This window comes from Molothrus aeneus, chromosome 5 (assembly GCF_037042795.1).
Source record: "Molothrus aeneus isolate 106 chromosome 5, BPBGC_Maene_1.0, whole genome shotgun sequence".
Taxonomy (NCBI): Eukaryota; Metazoa; Chordata; class Aves; order Passeriformes; family Icteridae; genus Molothrus; species Molothrus aeneus.
The window spans coordinates 66,199,917-66,221,531 of record NC_089650.1 but is presented as its reverse complement, the minus strand read 5'-3'; the positions used below and the strand labels follow the sequence as shown (position 1 = coordinate 66,221,531).

At 43.1% G+C, this 21,615-nt stretch overlaps 1 protein-coding gene across 1 annotated transcript in view; it reads left to right on the top strand.

The window, feature by feature from the left end:
- Positions 1-1,259: 1,259 nt before the first annotated feature.
- Positions 1,260-21,615, top strand: part of TAF3 (TATA-box binding protein associated factor 3) — a 115,950-nt gene continuing 95,594 nt past the window's right edge. Inside the window, exons 1-2 of the mRNA XM_066551039.1 lie at positions 1,260-1,467; positions 11,434-11,676. Of these exons, the coding sequence (XP_066407136.1) occupies positions 1,302-1,467; positions 11,434-11,676 (409 nt within the window). The 5' untranslated portion in view covers positions 1,260-1,301. The remainder of the gene's footprint in view (positions 1,468-11,433; positions 11,677-21,615) is intronic.

Genomic DNA, 21,615 nt, shown 5'->3' with positions numbered 1-21,615 from the left:
GTGACTGTGACTGATACAACAGCCTACTCACAAAGCAAAGTGCTAATTTATGAACTAATTGGGTTTTCATACTAGAGTTCTGATATTTACAGTTCTGTCCTACATGCTCTGATTAGTTATATGCAACTTAGTTTAGCTCTTGTGTGTCTCCATAGCCACCACTGTAAGAGCTGTGCTGCTCCTCCCTGCACCTCCTGCACCACTCAGTTACTGTAAATTTTCTTTCTGGATCCTTTTTGCCACCAGAGTTCCATCCTTTTCCTACTTTTTTTTTTTTTTTCCTAATTAAACAACTCACCCAGAAACGCTTTTCCCTCATTGCTGCCAATTTGGTGTTCCATCCAGCTGGAAAGAAAAAAGAAGAAAACAACCTTCCTGGGCAGCCTGTTGCAGTGCTCTGCCACCCTCTGTGTAAGGAAGTTCTTCCTCATGGTGAAGTGCAACTCCTTGTGATTTGGTTTTGTTTATGGCCATTGCTCCTCGTCCTGACACTGGACATCACTTAGAATTCTGAGTCTGGCACCATCCTCTTGACAGCTGTCTCTGAGATATTTCTTGAGAGATATTAATTAGATTAATAGATTAAATTGAGAGATATTAATTAGATAAATAGATTAATTGAGATATTTCTTTAGAGATACTGAGATTATTTATAGAGATCATAGAATCACGGGATGGTTTGGGTTAAAGGGGACATTAAAGATGACTTGGTAGTACCCGCTGTGATGGGCAGGGGCACTTTTCACTATCCCAGGTACTCAGAGCCCTGTCCCACCCGACTTTGAACACTGCCACGACTAGGAACAACCCCCCCTGGGCACCCTGTGGCAGTGTTCCATCACCTCCACAGTGCAGAACTTCTTCCCCACATCCCATCTCAAACTCTCAGCTTGAAGGCATTCCGCTGTCCTGTCACTCCCTGCCCTTGGAGAGAGCCTTGTCGCATCCTTCCTGTGAGACCCCTTCGGGCACTAGGGGACATTTAGCGGTGCTGAGGTACCGATATTGATACATTTACCTTCTCCCGACCGCAGCGAGGTACCGATATTGATCCATTTACCTTCTCCCGCCCCCAGCGAGGTACCGATATTTATAATTTTACCTTCCCCCGCGTGTCCCCTCAGCAGCGGGACGCGGCCCTGGGGCGCTCCGGGCGCGGATCCCTCGCTCCGCCCCGCTCGATGCGCTCGGCGCTGGAGCGGCGCTGCCTGGCGGGGGCGGGGCGGCGCCAAGATGGCGGCGGCGATGGCGGCGGTGGCGGGCGGTGCGTGAGAGCTCCCGCGGCGCCCGGCCCCGGCGGGATGTGCGAGACCTACTCCCGCTGGCTGCTGCGGGTGTCGGTGGCGCAGATCTGCCAGGCCCTCGGCTGGGACTCCGTGCAGGTCTCGGCCTGCGACCTGCTCACCGACGTGCTGCAGCGGTACCTGCAGGGGCTGGGCCGGGGCTGCCACCGCTACTGCGAGCTCTGTGAGTGCGGGCTGGGGCTGGGCCGGGGGGATGCGGCTGGACACGGCCCTCAGAGGGCTCTGTGAGGGGCCCTGCTTGAGCAGGGTGCGGGCTGAGTGAGCTCCCTGAGCCCTGCCGGTCTCGGCCATCCCGCCAAGGAAACAGCGCTGGGCACTGCTGGGGCAGGGCAGGAGCACGGGAGGGGGGATTTGGGCAGGGCAGGAGGGCACAGGGAGGGGTTTGGGGCACTGCTGGGGCTGGGGGTCAGGGCAGGAGGGCACAGGGAGGTGGGTTTGGGCAGGGGTCTGGGGGGACAGGGCAGGAGGGCACAGAGGGGTGGATTTGGGCAGGGCAGGGGTGTGGGGGACAGGACAGGAGGGCACAGGGAAGTGGATTTGGGCAGGGGTCTGGGGGACAGGCAGGTGGGTTTGGGCAGGGGTCTGGGGGATAGGGCAGGGGGTTTGGGGTACAGGGAGGTGGGTTTGGGCAGCACTGGGGGCCCTGGGTAGGGGGCTGTGGGGGAAGGCTGTGGGGTAGCGTTGTGGAGGTGTGGGAGGGCAGCTGGGAGTTGCTGCTTGTCGGGCAGTGCCAGGAGCTGGGGATGCTTGGCAGGGGAGGGTCGTAGAGGTGTGGCCATTTGGGCAGGGTAGGAGGGTGCAGGGAGGTGGGATTTGGGCAGTGCTGGGGTCTTTGGGTCAGTGAGCGCCAGGTGTGGGTTTGGGGAAGATCAGCCCGTGGGCTGGGGGCTGTGGGGAAGGGGAGCTGGGCTGTGGAGCAGTGCACAGGGCTGGGAGCATGGAAGGGAAGACATGGGGCAGCAGAGGCAAAGGGGTCCTGGAGCCAGGGAGGACTGTAGGGCAGTGGGTCTGGGCATGGGTGAGGACTTGGGACTGTGGGGCTGGAGTTGAAGAGAAGGAGGCTCTCTGGCAGTGGGGCTCGGGTGTGGGGACATGGGGGTGCTGTCCCACTCTCTCTGGCTACAGGGTGCTGGGGAGGGGGAGACACAAGTACAGGAGAGGGAGAGGGGACTGTTGGCCCCATTGCTGGGATGTTCTGAGTCTGGGAGGGGGATGAACTGGAGGGAGAAGGGGCAAACAGCCTCTTTTCCCTGCTGGTGGGATGTGTACATAGGAGGGTGTGGTGCTGTGTTCTCGGGGCTCATCTTTGGGTGCCAGTGCTGAGGGGGCTGTGGGGGTGTGTGTGTGGGGGGTTCCCTTTCCTGGCACAAGGGGAAGTGCTGAGGATGGAGGGTGCAAGGCTTGGCCTCCCTCCTGCCTGGGGAGGGAATGGTGTGCCTGGAAGCCCTGTTGTTGGGGTGCTCTGGGAATGTCTGTCTGGAGGGGGAGGCAGTGGTACTGTGGGACTGGGAACATGTGTATGGGGAATGTGGGAAGGCAGGGATGCACTAACATGTGTTTTGGGGGAAGTGGAGCTGTAGTGAATGGGATGTGGGAGTGTGGCAGGGCTGCACATGGGAATTGTGGAGTGCAGGACTGGTGGGCTGGGGATAATTTAGTGCACATGGCATGAAGTATGGGTGTCCTTGTGTGGATGCAGAGGAGGAGGTTTGGCTGGATATGTGGGGGACTGGAATTTGCCAACTCTGCCACTGAGGTGGTACAGAAGGAGCTGGAAGTGATGATGAGGGGCACTGGAAGTAATGCCCAGGGCCTCAGTGGGTTTGGGGTGAGGTGGTGTGGGGTGGGAGCATGGAAGGGCTGAGTTTACAGCAAGTGGGAGAAGAGAAAGAGGAGAGGCCTGGGAATCAGTGCCAAGGGCTGCTGGCTGGGCCAGCCAGGAGTGTGGGATGTGGGTGTTGATGGGATTGGGAAGGGAGCACCACTGCTGGCTCTTGGCCTACAGCAGGACACGCAGCTGTGTGTCCCTTGGGATTGTCAGTGTCCCTGCAGAGGCTGCAGTGGAGGGGATGGATGTCCTGCTGGTGCCTGCAGAACATGGGGGGTTGGAGGGTGGCATGTCCAGTTGCTTGTTTGGTCAGTAATGATGCCAGTGGGGCTGAGAGGGTGCTAAGGGGTGTGCTGGGTCTGGGAATGTCAGGAAAAGGTGCTGATGGGTCAGGAAGGGGTGGGGAGGTGACAATGTGCCTGCAGGGTGAGGGAGGCTGTCAGGGTCACTGCCAGCTGTAAACACAGGAAATGTGGCCAATGAGGAGCAGGGCTCAGGCTGTGGGTGTGGTTAGAGGGTCGTGGGTCTGTGTGTCTGGAGGCCTTTGCTGCCCTACATGGGGCAGGGAGGGGCTCGTGTGGCAGAGATTTGTGTCTCTGATGGCAGAGATGGGGCTGCCAGTGCTCCTGCTGCATCCGTGAGTAACAGGAAGGAAATGAGGAGGGATCTCCAGAGTGGAGGGGCTTGGAGGAGCAGGGATACCCTGGAGAGGTGGATGTAAGCTGTGTGCCTGGGAAAACAGGGCTGCTTGTGCCTCCTGCGCCAGGAGGGACATGTTCCTCCTTCCTTTGGCATGCTGGAGAGCTGTGGGTTGTGGGCAGCTGCTGCTCCATGTGTCCTGTACTTGTGGAGAGGAAAGTTTTGGAGAACCCCTGGGGCAGAGGTCAGAGCAGTTGGGTCTGGCAGGGGTTGGAGCTGGGATGGATAATTTCCTGAAGTGCTGGGTAGGGAGAAGGTGACTCACTGGTGGTGGATTTGGGGGCTGCTGTGGCCACCACAAGTTCAGAGATTGTGCTGGGACTTGCAGGAGGTTGCTGGAGAGGTAACAGGGATGGGAACCCTGAAATGCACCACTGGGAATGTTTGCCAGTACCTCTGTGCAGGCTGTGGGAGCTGTGCTGATGAGAGGAACATCAGAGGCATGTTGCTGTCCGCCGGTGGTGGGTTCCATGCAGCAAGATCCAAGGAGCTGTGAGGGCTGGGTGTGTTGAATTTGGGTGAATTTGGAGAGTGTGCAGTGCTGGGAAGCACACTGTGAGTGGCTTGGTCAGGAGAGGAGCAACCACAGCCTGGAAGTGCTGCTGCTGGAGGTTGTGTCCCTTCTCCTGAAGAAAGGAAGTTCTCACTGCTGTGGGGATCCCCCATGAAGCAAAGTGACTGTACCTGGGCCTGGCTCTGCTTCATCATTTCAGCAATAATTGAGATCAAGTCTGACAGTGACAGTGTAACCAAGCTTTGGAACAACTGTGTGCTGCAAACTGGATTTCTCAGGCTGAATGGGTTTACTTGTACAACTTTCCCCAAATTTGAGAGCAAGTTAGTCTAGAAATGGGACTGTGCAATATTGAGCCATATATCCCAGCAGCACAAGTGCAGCTCTGAAGTTTGTATCCCAATCCACACAGAAATTATCTTTAAAGCAATTAAAGGGGACAACAGAGAGGGTTTAGGAGGATGGAGTTATGAGGTGAAAAAGAAGCTCACTTAGGTTTGGCCAGAGCTGTCCTTTCTTAGGGTTGTTACAAATTCTGGGGAAGATTCTTGTGCTGCAGTGTTTCTAAGACTGGGAGGAAAAGACATAGAGATGGTGCAAATAAAATTTTTTGGTGCTGAGGATTGGAGTTTGTAGAGCTCAGGTATACCTCTCTTGCTTTGGGTTTCCTTACTGAAAGTGGGGAAAGGCATTTTCCCCTCTATGAATGGGGAAGGAAGTACTACAAGTATCACAGTCTTTTTGTTTGGTGTTTTTTTGTTTGGTTTTTTTCTTTGAGGAGAAGGGGAATATGCTGTGTTTGTGCCAGTGATGTGCTGGTTTTTGTACAACGTCTCTTAAAATGATCCCTGTATTTCTTTCTTTAAAAACGTTTGTAAAAGGACATCTTAATACTGAGCTGACATCTCCCTGCAATTTCAGAATTGTTTCCTTTTGCTCCTGAAATAAGTTACTGTACAAACCCAGCTCTGGATGAATGAGCTTAATTCTGCCATGGTTTTGCATAAGTAGAATTAATTAAATTCCAATTGTAGCATCTTCATTGTCAGGGCGTTATCTCGGAGTCAGACCAGTGGGGTTTGAGTTAGCAGGGCTGTCAGCTGAGGGACATAATCTTTGTGTTCCAAACTGAATAGATTTACTCTGACAGAGTTGAGACACCATGGTATGGCTGTGGAAAGCCTGTCATCGCTGCTCACGTGTTCCCTCACTTGCACAAGAAAATGATGCCTCTCCCAGCTGGGTTAGATCTTTGTTCCAGCTGTTACATCCCATTAGGAGAGCTACATTCAAGATTTTCATTACTTTTCTGCTGTTGTTTCTTTGCATTTGCTGTAGCTGTAGTTGATGGGAGCTTCTGTGGCTGCAAAGAGAAGGCAAAAGGATTTGCAAAGAGGGTTTGAGATGTGTTTGATGCCATGAAATGCTTCTGAATGCTGTGTTGGGGGCTGGAGGAGAGGCTGAACTTACAGGGAGAAAATCAGGGTTTTCCTCTTAAAGTACACCACATTATGCTGCTCAAATTTATGGAAAGCCTTTCAAAGGAACACCATTCAATATGCTGCGAGCTGTTTTATCCTCAAATTTAAATTAAATATTTGAAAACCAGTGTTGGAGTATGTAATTAAGGTATCAGGCTACAAAACAAACTGATGTAGAGTGGTTTCTGAGAGCAGAGTTCTGTGTTGTTGTTGGTTTTAAGCAGGGGTGAAAAGGGAAGGGCTCCCTGTTAGGTGCCACTTGGTTTTGCACTCTTGTTCCACGTGGTTTGATAGAGGGGTTGTAGAGCTGGTCCTTTGGTTGATCTGCTCTGGATTGTATGGGTTGGATTTTTTGTACTGGGGAGCTGCCCATGAGGACAGATCAGAATCTGCTTTGTTTCCCACTAATTTAGCTAATGTAGCTTGGCAATGGGTTATAGACGTGCACAATATGTCATTTTTTACCTCTTAACACATCCAGTGAGGGAGTTCACTTTCCAGTCTGTTTATGTGAGTGGTGCAGTTCATGGGAGGGATGAGGAGGGGAGCTGTTGTTCACACCCCCTAAAGTCTCTTTTTTTTCTCTTTTTTCTGGTACATTGCTCTAAAAACCAGTCAGACAGAAGCTACTTGACTTCTGTCACTGAGGGCACCTGGGCATATTTCAACAGGAAGAATTTAGATTATCTGCTGCTACAACTTGAAGTGCAATAAGCTGGATAATTAACTTTTTGAATTTAGAGGTGTATTTTCCTCTGCTTTCCTTCAATTTTCAGTGTTGAGCTTATATACTGTGATTCTTTTTCCTCCTGAAATGTGCTAACAGTTAGGAAATAAAGTTTAAAAGTTGATCTTTAGTTTCATATTGTTTCACTGCTTTTTTGAAGATTATTTTTATGCAAATATAGAATTGTAGAATATCTCAAATTGGAAGGGACCCACATGGATCATTGAGTCCAAGTCCCTGTTCCTTGCAGGACTACATATTAATTATATATACACATAAAAATATTAAAGACTATATTGAAAATGGTATTATTAATGCAGCTGCATTTTTGTTGAAAGGCAGGTTTGATCTGATGAGAGCAGTATTATTACTAGAAGGAAAAATTGCTGATATTGCAAAATGTTTTCCAAGGCAGAACTGTTCCAATGTCTGCACAGTCTCTCCTATAAACTTCATTATAGCAAAGGGAGAATGCAAACAGCAGACCAATATTTTAATTGGTAATTACCACAGAGGAGAGAATTTGCCTGGCATCAGCCAATTTTTTATTGCTTTATAATGTCAAATTTATCTCATATGTTTTCTTTGATTTTGTTCTTTTCTTAGTTCCTTCATTCTTTACCACTATACAGTAATAATCTCTATCAAAGGATTAGATTGTTGATGATCAGCTTAGATGAGCTGATTCTCTCTACTGGTCCTTGAATGACTTTATAACAAAGATCTGTCCTGGGCCTCTAACATTGATTATAAGTGTGCATTTTATGTCCTGATTACCTTAAATAGTGATGCTTTTCAGCTAATTAACTTCTTACTGGCTACCAATATAACGAAGGACAATGTGGTTTCTTGCTTGATGTTTCTGAAGTTACTGGGAAAAGGAGCAGACTCTGAGCACCTATAGCAAGAAGATGCTTTTGCCCTGACTGGTAACTACATTAATAGGACCCTTTCCCCCCCACTTAAGTGCATTTAAGTAAGATCTCTAAACTTATTTAATAACATATTGTGCATACTTATGACTTAGCTGGATAGAAGCTGTGTTGTCTCCATGAAACAGTTATCCTGGAGTAACTTTGTGTGACGTGCTGGAGCACAAGGAATCTGTGATAGAGCCTGTAATTAAAATTACCAAGGAGCTATACCTAATAATTTGCTGGTTAAAATAAAACCTAAAAAAAAAAATCTCTTTTACAGCAGCCATGAGGGGGAATGCTGAGCTATTTATAACACGTGTACATGTTGCATGGGTGGTGACTCATTAATTCATTAATTTTTCTCAGTATATTTATTATAGAACTGTAGTTGCTTCCTTTAAGAAACCTGGCATGAAACTAAAAGCTCTTCTGTTCTGTGCTTACTTGCCTGTTAAATTTTCACTCATTCATACAAACTTTGGGCCAGGAAGGAGGAGGTGGAGGGAGTGAGTTTGACAAAAGGAAATCAGCTATTCCTGAGACTGAGTTTAAGGCAAGTAAGACAATTCCCTAACTCCCACAGAGCCCCTCACAGTGCCTTTGGATGACATGAGCACTGGCCAGCTTGTTTGCTGGAGGAATTCTTGGACTTTTGCAAAAATAACTTGGCTTTAGGAGCTTCTAAAGCTTCCTTTTGCCCACAACCCAAACCCTTGTTTGTAGGACACTTTTGTGCTCCATCCCCGTTCTGTATGATTTGGTTTTCCTTGTGGATGGGTTGGTTCATCTGCAGGTGATGCTGAGCAGTGGGGCTGAGGGCTGCATAACTTTCCACACAAATACTCTGCTCTGCCTGGGTTCTCTTTGCCCATCACTTCAGTCCAGTACTTTTTTGGGATGCAATTCCATGTGCAGATTCCTCCTCACCTGGTGCTCCTTCTCATGCCCAGGGAAGCTGAGAGTATCTTAGCAGCACAGCCATTCCCAGGGTTTCTGGTGAGCTGTTTTGAGACCAAATGGTCTTAATTTAGCTCTGCTGCTGCCACAGCTTTGCCACTTTTGGAGCAGAGTTCCCATTCAGGGAGATAGTGCAGCTTAAAATCTTGTGAGAAAGGTATTTTCCTAGCTCACTGTTCATGGGGCATATGGAGGAGAGTTGTAACTTGCTGGATAAACTACTCCCACCTCCTTCCATCAATGAACAATGATAGTATTTAAAGTGTTGTGGTGTAAAGAACAGCAAGAGACTGGAAACCAAAGCTCTGAAGTGTCTGTGATCTGGCACTGACTTGCTGTGTGACATTAGATTAATTATTTCACTGGGAGGCTTCAGCATCTGAATTTTTAAACTGAGGATAGCACAGATATGTGGAGAATATTGAGATAAGTTCAGTATGCAGAGATTGAACTTCTTTTCTTGGCATCATTTGCTCACAGAAAAAAGACTAAATGAAACAGCAGGAGAGAGTGTGTTACATGTTTGTCAGCATTCCCTTTCATGTGTCTGGCTTCTGCTATTTTACTGATTTTTTTTTTTAATTAAGCCAGAGAAAGAAGAGAAATGCTAAACTGTTGAAATAAAAGTGTAAAGTCTTTATTTGATGAATAACCTGAAAATACACTTAATGCATTTTGGTGCTGTCATAATTTCCAGTTGATAACTGGCTTGATTTTAAATACAGATATGAATACAGACCTGAAAGTTTTTTCAAACATTTTTATCACTGAGGACACTCTCTTGAAAAGAAGGGTTAACTGCTGCATCCTTTCATCCCTCTGACAGTTGCAGGTTTAAACATTATTTTTAGCTTTCAATCAAACTTTAAACTTGGCATTGTCTCTTTGGAGGCAAATGTCAAAGCTGTGAGAAAATTGAATCTTCTTTGGGGTTTTTTGGTCACCTTTTGAACCCACTTTCTAATACACATAATTTTTTCATGATACAGTTGTTAAATATTTCCATGCTTCAGTTACACATAGTAGCTGCTTCTCTGCCATATGTTCTTAAAAAGCACTTGTAGAAAGAATTCCTTTTTAGCATTTATCACTTGCTAATCATGTCAGCACACTTTTCTGGAGGTTAGAAAGATCATGTGCAGATCTAGGAAAAGACCTTTGAAAAGTTTTCCCCAAGTTTTTCTTTTCAGCTGCCTGTCAAACTTGTACCTGTTAAATCTTGACACCTTAGAAAATGCTTCAGTGAGTTCACAGGTACCTTCATAGCCTGCAGAGCAACTAAAAGCAACAACACAAAATTTCTTAGTGGTGTCAATTGCCTGAATTTAATTTTTTACCCATAAAACACACTTTTTTCCTCCCTTAATTAGTATAAGGATCTCATAACTACTCTGGAGTGGTGATATCCTCATGTAATTATGTGCATGCAAGCCTGGAGTTTGCAGAGCAGACTGGTATTGCACTTATACAAACACACAGGTATTACACAAACAAACTGTGAGGTGCTTTTCACCCTGCAGAGTTCACATTCCAAATACAGGAGGGTAAAACTGGCAGGAACTTGGTCTGCTCTCCCTTTTAGCTGTGGAAAGAATTAAAACACAAGGAGGACTTGCCTGGAGTCACACAAGAGGCTAGTGTTGGAGAGCTGAGAATCAACCCCATAATCTGAGTATTATCCTTATCTTCACCACAAGACTTAAGAAGGGAAATTCTAGAACAAAATTCTCATTTTCTAAACGTACCTGCAGGCGTGAGTTGGCTGGGGGGGGTGGAATTCATGCAGTGATGTGAGAACCATCTGCCTTGGCTTCAAGATAAACCAAGAAGAGATTAGGTTAAAGGGCAAACAAAAGAGCATCCCCCCATTCTCTGGAGCCAGGGCTCCACAATAGCCATTGTGTTCCTTTAATAAGCACAGGCTGCTTTTCCATAATTACTTTTTAAAGTAAATCACAGCTTATCATCATATAGGGATGTAATATCTTCATAAGCCAATTCTACAGAATTGTAATAATTCAGTATATCATTTTATTGAATTAAAAATCATGTTTGGAGTTTACAGCATTGTTTTGGGGTTTCTGTTATGAAAAGTCAGGAATAGACTCGAGGTGGTGGTGCCTTGGCTGCCAAAGCCAGGTGCCCAGTTCTCCCTCTGGAGGCCTTTTGAGGGATTTTCCTCTGTCAAGTCAGGGAAACTGAGGTACTTTGACTTCTGCAAGTGTAATTTAAAGCTTTGAGCCAAATTAATTGTATAGCACAAGCTGCATCCTCTGTTGGACTGTTTTCTTGGAAATCCTATTAAATAAAGGTCCCGACTGCCTGGCCAGTGATGTTTCATTGTGCTTTTTGTGAAGAAAGTAAGATTTTTGCTGGAGAATCAAACTTAAGTTGCCCCCCAGGAAATCAGCCCCTGAAGTATGGTATAAAATATTCTCTCCTCATTAGACCACTGCTTAGTATTCCTCTCTTTTATCCAGGAGGTGTAGCTAACCAGTACCAGTAGATGAAGTGGCTCATAGTTTATGAAGCCTGTAGATTTCATCTGGTGGAAAGATACTTTGTGAAGAGTTTGGTTTTTTTTTTAATCAAGAGACTCTTTTTTTCTTTTCTCTCTGTAAACTACAGTCAGTTCAAAAAAAAATGAAATTGTTCCTTTTCTAGGTTGAGACATAATATTTGATCTGTTCCAACTGATAAAGAGCACTTTCTGCCTATGGGGTTGTGTGGTGTTAATTGACTGTTGCCAGGTAAAGCTGCCTGTTGTTGCTCCCTCCTTTGGGCTTGGTTTGCTTCCTGGAGTGCAGTTTTTCAATGGTATGAAACAAAGGATGGCTCAGAACAAAACCCTTCTGAAAGTAAACCTGGTAGAACTGTGGGGCAGTAAATCCATTTCTCTTACTGCTGGTGAGCTGGGGGACTGCAATCTCAAAGCATCTTCAGGTTGAATTTTTTAACCTGGATTTCTGTGAAAATATTGTTCTTTTGTTGTTTTTTTTCTTCCAGATGGCCGCACAGATCCAATTTTGGATGACGTAGGCGATGCCTTCAAGCTTATGGGGGTTAACCTGCATGAGCTGGAAGATTACATCCACAATATTGAACCTGTCACTTTTGCACATCAAATCCCTTCGTTCCCTGTCAGCAAGAACAATGTCCTCCAGTTCCCCCAGCTGGGAAGTAAGGATGCAGAAGAGAGGAAGGAGTACATCCCTGATTACCTGCCACCTATTGTCTCCTCTCAAGAAGGTGGGAAATCAATCCTTTGCTTTCACTTTTGGTGTGTTTGGGTGTTTGTGGACATCCCTCAGCAGCTCTAGCTTATGGCTTGTGGGGTTTTACCAAAGCAGGGTTGCCAAACAGGTAGCAGTGCTGTGACAGGTTTGTTCACTGTTTTTACTTTCCTTCCACATTAACTCGTGCCAAAAATTCACCATGTTATGTCATGTTTCAATAATTCATTCTAAATTTTAAGTTTTCAGATGACAATAGGAATAAATGCTTAGCATTACTTTTTATGTCTTACCTTCCCTGTTATGCATCCTGCAAGAGCTCTGTAAATTGTTGAAGGTAGAAGAAGGAAGGCTGGTGAGACTTGCACAGCATTTTCTGCTCCTGATACCTGTTTCTCCTTACTTGTAACAAATTTCACCAAAAAACCCAAACCCAACAATACAGAAAAACCTAATTTTCCAATTAAAATGAATTCAGCTTTAAGGTATGTTAGTAAGAGTACTTTGGAGGCATTACACTGGCTTTTTAAATCTCTTTGCTCATATTGATTAGGATTTCATCATCACTGTTCCAGCTGCTCCTTCCCTTTCTTGTCCCACAGAGGCAAAGGTTGAGGAAACAGTGAAACCAGCTATACAAGTACTATGAGATGCAGTTGACCTGAAAATTTTAACTGTGACAGTGGAAAAAGCATACTTGTTTTCTCTATTTTTCAGCTATATGAGACTTGATTGCTAATAAGATAAACCTTTAAGAAACATGACCTAGTCTGACTTGCCCTTTGAATAGTGAACAGCACACAACTGTACTTTGTGTGGAAATAAATATATGTAAGATTGTGGATTTAAAAGTTCCAGACAGAAGAACTTAATTTTCCAACAGAGTGTAATGAACAGGTGCAACCTGCACAAGATACTTAATTCAGAATTTTGTGGGGACAGGAGGGATATCATGCTCTGTTGTGCGTATTGCTCTTTTTTGAAGAATTAAGGGCTCAAAGTCTGCTTGGTGAAATAAAACTCTGCCCATGTGAGGATGAACATGAGCAACATCACCATGTTGGGCAAAGAAATCCATTGCTGTGCTACAAGTGTGGCATGGGGCAGTATTCCAGTGATTTGGCAAGCTCTAGGAAGTGAATGTTCAGGCTTTCTTGCTTCATGTTCAGCTAAAGATGCAGTTGCTGTGTACTCCAGTTCTAGCAAGTGAAATTGTGGTCAGGAGCAGGTATCTGAGGAGCAGGTGCTGGGTTTGGTGTGTTCTGAACAAATATGCTCATTCCAGTAACAAGGTGAGGACTTATTCATCCTGGTGAGTATTTCTGAAGCTCTGTAGACTTGAATTTTCTGTTTCCTTTAGTTGTTTTTTATATATCAATAGCATTTCAGTGTTTCTTGCTTTAATACAAGCCAGGAAATGAAACTGCTGTTCAAAACAGAAATACTTTCTTAAATTGGTAAGGAGATCCTAAAGTCTCACCCTTGTGAAGTTTGTTAAAAGGGTTGCTTTAAAAATCTAACAATGCACTCTCTCAAACCAGGAAGAGGCAAACAAAATGTAAATATCATCTCTGTAGACAGCATATATAAAAGAAGAGTATTGATCAAGAAGACTTTGAGAAGTGAATGAGGATTTTAGCTGCCCTGTTCTGGCTACTTGCTTTAGCCTGGTTCTTCAGGAGGTAAACAAACACCATTCTGTCAGAGAAATCCGGCATCTTTGAAGTGTAATAAGTTGCCCAGCAATGTTGTAGTTGTTTTGGGGTTTTTTTTTTTCCCTGGGAAAATCATGCTTTAAAATATGCAAGAAAGTCAAATCCAGCAAGGCTCAAAGCAGCTGCAGACAAATATCTGAGCTTGGGGAGGGAGAAAGGGGAGTTACAGACTCAGCCTGGCAGTACACGACATACAAAGAGAGGCTAAAAATTGAAATGGGGACAGTTGTGCTTTTTCTTTTTTTTCTGTATGTAACTTTTTATACTCTTTCTCTTGCAACTTAGATCCAGGAGTTAGATTTTAGCAGTCCTTATAAATAATGTATGAATCCTTTTAACACCTGAAGCAAGAAGATATTATTTCCAAAGTTGGATGAGAACCAGGAAAACTTCTGATGCCTAAGGGTAGTGTATCAGAGGACCTATAGACACACACAACTTGAAAAAATGAATAAAATATTTTTTAAAATGGAAATTTAAAGGAAGCATTAAATACAGTTGCTGAATGCAGATTTGTTATAGTTGATTTAAAATATTGACAGTTGAGAACATTTTAATTTTGAATTAAGTATTTTCTGAAAATGGTGTTTGTACTCTGTGGTTTATTTTTGAAAGGGATGAGGTGGATTATAAAACTTCTGTGTATGTTTTGTTCTATATTATTTCAAGTAAAATTTGGGAGAAAAACTTACTTTTGAAGATTAAAGGAATGCGTGGTAAAAATACTGAAGAATTGCAGAAGCCATTTAAATACTTTGCATTATTTTATAGTGTAGGAAAAAATAATTAAGCTACTCGGATTGTTCAGTCCAAAATATTTGAGTTGCTTTGAGTAGGCAATAATTAGAAATGGAGGAAGGCTTTGTGCACATTAAAGTGTGTGATGTAAATCTTTGAGTGACTTTAAGGAATCATCATCATCAGGGCTCCTCATGTTTTATATCAAAGGCTAGAGCTCAGCTCAGTTATGAATATTTATTTATTGTTAGGGGTCAGAAATTATGAGTGCTGATATATTTTAACAATATTGTAGCCACGACTTTTAGTAAGAAAAACCTCTTTTTTCAGCACTGTTAATTTAAAAACCAAACCAAAGCAGTGTTCAGTCTGCGCCACGACCAGTAGGTGTTGCTGCCCTCCTTCCCAAAAGTCCTTCAGTTCTGCACATGTAACCAACTTCTTATTTCAACTTACTCCAGAGCTGGTGGTGGTTCAGGCTGTGCAGAGGCTGCCCAGCAGCTCGAGAGATGTCTTAGGTATCATTGCCAGAGAATCCATAGGAGCAGAAAGCCCTTCCAGCCTGAGAGGAGCCATCTCCTTCATTGTGCCCAGCAGTAAGGAATTCTGAAAGAGCTCTGAATTCCTGAAGCTGTGGGGGAAAGGGAGGAAGGCAAATAAGTTTTCAAGATCCATAATTTGTGTCGGTGAGAAGTTCAGTTCAGTGATGCAGGTTTTGTTCCAAGAAAGCAGAAAATGTTTTCTTGCCTTAAATATGGAGTGCAAGCTCTAACCAAATGCTTGAGCTGTGAGGATCTGCATATATAATTCTATATATTATAAAACAATCTGACTCAGTATTGCCATGGAAAATGTTGGGTTTTTAGCAGTATTTTTACAAAGGGCACTGAAGGGATAATTTTATGCCAATGTATCATGATGTTTGCTGTCTGCCTATTTTTAATTAGTCTCCTTTTTGTTTTTGAGTTAGTTTAGCACTGTTGTCACTAAAATGTCATGGTAAACTTGTAAGACAGATTAAAAAAGGAGAAAAAAATAAATTAGTTACAAAACATGATGGTCATGCTTTATTTCTTGTGCTTTAATGCAAGAGAACATACATTTTGCAATAATAAATCAACTTCATAGAATTTGTTGATTGCATTTGAAGCAAAACAGTATGTGCTGAAACTAGGCCAGCTGAGAAAGCCCAGATACTTCTCCACAGCTAATAATAATCACTGTTACATTTTGGGAAAATGTTGAGAGGCCTGAGTCCTCATGTTGTAAGAACATGTACCATTCTCCATGATTAAAACAAAGAATAGTGAGGTGTGAATCCTTCATGTACCACAGGATCCTCATTTTTAAGCTTCCTGGAATTAATCTCTACCTGCGCTTCGTGCCTCTTGTTATCACTTCATTTTAAAAACATAATAATTATTATTTTTTTAATAATCACTTTATGTCAACTGCTCTTTTTTGTGACTTTTTGAAGTCACAGGCAATCCATCCCTGCTTCTCTGTTGGAGAACTAAAGAAAACACATTGTTTTTGTCTGTGCAGTCCTGTTCATAGTCTGTGGTATTTGCATTAGACCCCTATTCCTCTCTTACACTCCAGTTGTGCTGGTGCATGTAAGCAGGATATGAGGGAGAAGACAGGAGAGGCTCTTCCCATAGTTTAGATATTTTGTGAGGAGAAGGGTAGCTTTTAGAGAGTCAGACTTTCTCTGCAGTTCTAGCTGCATTTTTTTCTGTCCTCTGCTTCATACCACTTCACTCCCACTCCTCAAGGTTCAGCTCCTTTCCCTTGAAAACGATCTGGGAACAAATGTAATTTTTACCAGGCATTAAATTTTGTTGTCTTTCATTCCTGGTAATGTGTGTTCAAGAGTGGCATTGTATTTCTGATCATTGAGTCAGGACAAGTTCTTGGCACAGTTTACAAATTCAGATTTATTTGTAGCCTTTTCTGTCAGAGCATTTTATTTCCCTGTCAGATCAAAGCCTAAAATTGCTGATCTTCTTACAGTCCTGCCTTTTCCCCTCTCTGCTGCTGATGTGATGTTAGGACCTGTTACCTACCAAAACCTGATGCTTCCAGCCACCTGGAAGCATGGAAACCCAGCTGTCAAATTGCAGCTCATCTCACCACATCTCTACTTTGTTTTTCATGCCGTGGTAGCTAATCTCAAAGACATTGAGATTAGCAATCTGCAAATCTCATTTGAATTGATGAGAATTGGGGGTGCTGGTGTAGCAAGGTGCTAATCAGAAGAGCACATTTTTGTATTTAGGTTCTACCAGTGCTAGAATTGTATAAAGCATTGAACATCAGTGTGACAAAAAGCATTAGTGTTGTGCTCCAGTGGGAAATAGATCAGAATTTAAAAACTGTCACTGTCCCTTCAGGCTGGCAGTGCTTTCTGTGGCCGTGGTCCAGAAGGGAATGTAGCAAGCTGTGGATGTCACACCAGGGTGATTTCAATCTCTGGTTTCTCCAAGGGTTAAACAAAGCCAATCCTTCTTTGTAAATCAGAATGTGATGGGCTTTTAAAGGGATCCTGGGGTATGCACTTTGCCTTTACATTTTGGTAGCACAGGTCTTGCTGTTGTCATTTTATGACCTTTCCCCAGCTCTAGTTTAACCCCACTCTCCCTCATTCTAGCAGCTGCACCAATGATTCTAAAGCAGCAGTGTATATTTTTAACAGAGCTTTTCCAGTATAGTTGGTTAGGAAACAACCACTCCTCAACAAAATTTAACTTTTCAAGCAGTCTGAAGAGTTAAAGCCCTGCCAGAGTGTGAAGATTTTGCTCCTGGCTGCTCCCTGTGCCTGGTTGCTGATACTCACAGGCATCCTTTACCTGTGTGTGCAGTGCCCTGAGAGTCAAACTCTGATTGCTTTTGTGAGGAGGGATCCTCACGTCTGCAGCAGCCCAGCAAGGAAGGAGCAACAGGAGAAAAGGACAAAATGAGAAAAGCAGCCGAGCTTGAGATGCAGCCAGAAGAAAGGCATTGGGAAGGAGCCAATAGGAGAGGCAGGTTTCAAAGGGAAAAAGGAAAATACGAGACAGGAACAAAAAAAAAGTGTGCAGAAAATGTGCCTGGTTTAAATCGTGCCATTAGACAGAAAAATAATTTTTCTGCAAGGCGTGCTGATAAAGCTGTAGTTGGGAGGACAACTGTATCTCTGCCTTTTCTTCAGAAGTTGTATCATAATTGAAAGCAGAATTTCCAGTGAAATCCTGCAAAAAAGGATTTAATGAAGTTTGTTTTTTTTTTAAATGTGGGGTTAAATAGATTTTTACAGGAGAGCTTCTTTAATTTGCAGCACTTGGGAAAAAAAACCACAATATAATAAGTGCCATAGTAAAACTTTTTCTGTGACAGGAACTAACTCACATAGCTGGGATCTGTAGACTGTGGAGACAAACACATGCACTATTTTATATTGTCTAAGAGACTGGTACCTAACTTCTAATAATTCATGTCTTTGGAAAAAAGGCCCAAAACTCCTGCTATTTTTTAAGAAACTTTATGGCAGCTGGAAGTGGAGAATGGAGGACACGGATCAAAAATGTTTTTTTTTAATTGTAAGAGAGGCTTGTGATGAATTTTCATGTTTTTGTTTGTTGGGATCTTTTAAGTGTTTTATCCTTCAAAATAAATAAACCAATTGGAACCTGGCTATACATGAAGAAACAAACCAGTAAATAAATTTTATAAAGATGCTGCCTCCATTGTTTTACAAGTAATAGCAAGGAGTTAGTAAAACTAACTACAAAAATTCAGCATTGTGAAAATTTATTTGTTTAGTTTCTTAAGCTATCTAGTCTTATTTGCTGCATATAGCAATTGAAATGAAGCTAATGTGACTTCAAGGGGATATCATCCTTTTAAAACCTTCTCACAAAGATTTTTCTGTTTTTCAGACCTGTTTAGATAACTTACAAGTTAGTGATTCTTAAGGATTCAGAAATAAAAACTGCAAAACACAGAAGTTGCCTGATAAAAGCCAGCCTTTTGCAGTAAATTATTTACATGGAATGGGAATGAAAGTCATGGATCCTTTCACTGCATTGTGATGTGCAAATTGCAATTTTGGTTCGAATAAAACTGGAGGAGAAAATGGGACTTTGTGATAAAAGGATTCTATTGTCTTGTGTATTTTGAACAGAAATGCTGTCATGATTTTAATTTCCTACTGATCCTTTTTCAGCAAAACTTTTGTCACTTGTCTTGACTCGTCACGTCAGATCAGTTTTTTCCCTTTTCTGACAATGTGTGACTTTGTTTAGTGCCTGTGTTGCTTCCTGCACTGTCTACTGCAGCTATGCTCGAGGATTTTATTTCAGCTGGATCATCAGACACCTTTGTGCCTTTGGAAGCATAAGTTTCAAATTAGGTTATCATCTGATAGCTGGGTGTTACTGTTCTTGGGCCTTTCAGGCTTCCCCTAACTGCTCTGAGTGTTTTTGGGGACTTGAGGGAAGAGAGTGGGAAATGGAAAATCTGCCTGATTCTTCAAGCAGGATAAAAGAGAAGCACAACTGGCCTATTTTAAGGGCTGACTGTGTAACTTTATTATTTTTCAGTGTTTTCCTTCATGCAGGAATGTTTGCTATTTTTCTTTAATCAAATGCTTTTTTTTTCTTTCTCTGTCTTCTGCCACCGAGGATGCTTTAATTTAATGAACGTGTTAGTGATTGCTAACAATTCCTGGCACTTGAAAAACAAATAAAAGTCATTTTAGCTGCTGGGAGCAAAGCCACAAATTTGATCTTTACCTCCCTGAGTGGGAATTTGTGCCAAACTTCTGGAGAATTGTCTCAGTCCAAGCAAGCCTTAATTTTGTACAAGGATGCTGAATTACAACATGTTGGTTGAGACCTCCTGTGTGTGTCTGATTTTGAGACATGTGGTCTTAAGCAATGCCAACATCCTCCTGCTGCTTATTAGCCATGGTGGCATTTACATGGACACAGGGAATGGTTCACACCTGGAATTCAGGAGCTGGCCCTCCAGCTGGTTGTTCTGAATAACACAACTGCCCAGAGAACTGTTGCTTGTACAGTAACTTTTTTCAGTTTAACACCTCTGAAGTGTCTGAAATGTTTCTTACCTCCTGCAAAAAATACCCATGCTTGGAGCTGTTTGGGAACAGATACTTCTTGGTATTTTGTGCACATTTTCAAGCATAGATGAGCCTAACCTTGATCTCAGCATCAAAAAAAAACATTGTCTAGACAAAGATCATGGATTACAGGACCCTGTATCTCTCTTGTGTTAATCAGGGGAATGACTCATTATAAGCTTCTGCGTGTGGTACAGTCCAGGTTAAGTCTAAGGAATTCTGCCTTCTAATTTTTAAAATTATGACTAAGAAAGCTCATTTGAGCTCTTTTGCCATGCACAGATAAGCACTTTACCATACAGCTCTTGACTTCAGTGTCTTCTTAGAATTAGGGTTGGAAGGGACCTTAGAGATCATCTTCTTGCAGTCTTCACCTTTGGTACATGCTCCTGTTTTCTCCAGCTCTCAGCTAAAGAGAATGCTAGTGACTGGGTAAGTCATTAGGAAGGGATAACTCATTTTGGTGTGTAGGCAATTCTGGTTAATTCTGGAAGACTTGGAGAAATGCAAAGTTGGATGGATAACAGGGAGAGTTCAAATGCAAAGGCATTTGGAGACATGACCCTGGTTCATGCAGCCAGATGTTTGGATAATTAAAGTTCATCTTTAGCTGCGTTTTTTCGGAATCTTTCATTTTCGTAATTGCACTCATTAGAAACATTAATGGTTTTCTGATGACTTGACAAGACAGTATTTTTCTGTATTTCTCTAGTTTGGATTCTGTTTCTTTGAACAGCGTGACTGGGTAAAATGTAACCCCGTGTGCATGTTGTGTATAAATGTGCATTGTTTGGGTCGGTTAAGCAAAGCCTACCATAGCATACCTGTGTTTTTGAGGAGCAGTGTTGAACTTGAGCAGGGCTGGATCTGGCTTGCACTTAGCCCAAGGCTGGAAAACACAGTAAGTGTGTACTGTGTTACCAAGGTGGTAACACAGTAAGTCACAAATTTCTCTGACTTGGTTTGAGATTAATTTCTTGGTGATGGTTATAAGCGATGACGCCACGCTGCCAGGGGTGGTATTTTATATGGAGAGATAAACTGAAGTTCAGCTCTGTGTGTGTGTGTGTATGTTTGAAAGAGGTCGATAACAACTTAAATGGCCTTTCTTCTGGCCACTTTTCAATCTGCAGCATTCTGCTTAATTTTTTTTCTTTGGTGAACTTGTTTGCCCTCTGCATTCTCACTGTTGATGTCTGCTGCTTTCCCATTCCAAAGAGTTGTGTTAAAGGAAGACTCTGTGTTTCATGTGTATTCCTACAGTTGGGATGGAGCATATTTTTCTTCAAACGTTATGAGCTCTTTTCCCTGAGGGGAGGAGGATGGTACAGATTCTGGGTGTCTGAGCAGTGCAGCTTAACAGATTGGCCAAATAATCCATCCTGAACTGGAGAGTGAATAATTTTAATACCCCTTATCTTGCATAGATTTTTATGGATATTCATCTCAGCAAACGAACTTTGCATTTCTAAATATTTAGAGCAGCATGTTCGTTCAGGCACAGCATATTTGAATCTTAATATTCTCAGAGTTTCTCCACGTTTCTCTGGGTTTCTGTGCATGTGGGACTTGGGTTCCAGGCTTATTTAAACACATATTTTATGCTGGCCTGTGTACAACACTAATTACGTCTGACAGTCACAACTGGGAATAGCAAGGAGGAAATAATAGTTCTTGACCAATCGCTAAAACACAGGAAGTCCTGGTGCCATAGGAAGGGAGAGAAACTCACTTCTCATTTCCTTTGGAGTCCAGTGTGTTCAGATTAACTTTAAAGGGAGCTGAGGTGCAGCTCTGAGGATTTAGGCTTCAATCGTGTGCTCCCTTCGTGTGGAGCCGTCTCAGCAGGCAGCAGGGCACCAGCCAGGAGAGCTCTCACAGCTCAGCTGCTGGGGATCCTATTGCAAATTAAATATGAAACAAGGATGCATTGGGTTTTGCATGGGAAACTTTTTAGCACAGTCACTCATGAGGCTTTCGCTCTGCTCTGAGTATTTCAAATCACAGTACTGCTGGAGGTGATAGCTCATTTGTAATCTTTCAGAAATAACTTGTTTCTTTTGCTGTTTTAAAGAAAATCGATGATTTTTTACCTTAGAGTTTCAGTTTTCTGTATTACAGGCTTTACCATGTTCAGAAAAGCAAAGTTTACATTCAGTTACTTTTTATTGGGGTGTATAAAATATTCTGCGAATATTTTTGATGTGATCAAAACATGTACATATGTTCTTTGTGGTCTTTTAATATGAAAAGTACAGTTAAATCAAATATCTTTGGACAGGGATCTTGAGTTGGGATATCTTGGGGGGAATTTTAAAATTACAAGTGAAAAAATTACAAGTGAAAATCCTTTTGGATTTTGGTGAGATTTAGCCATCTGTTT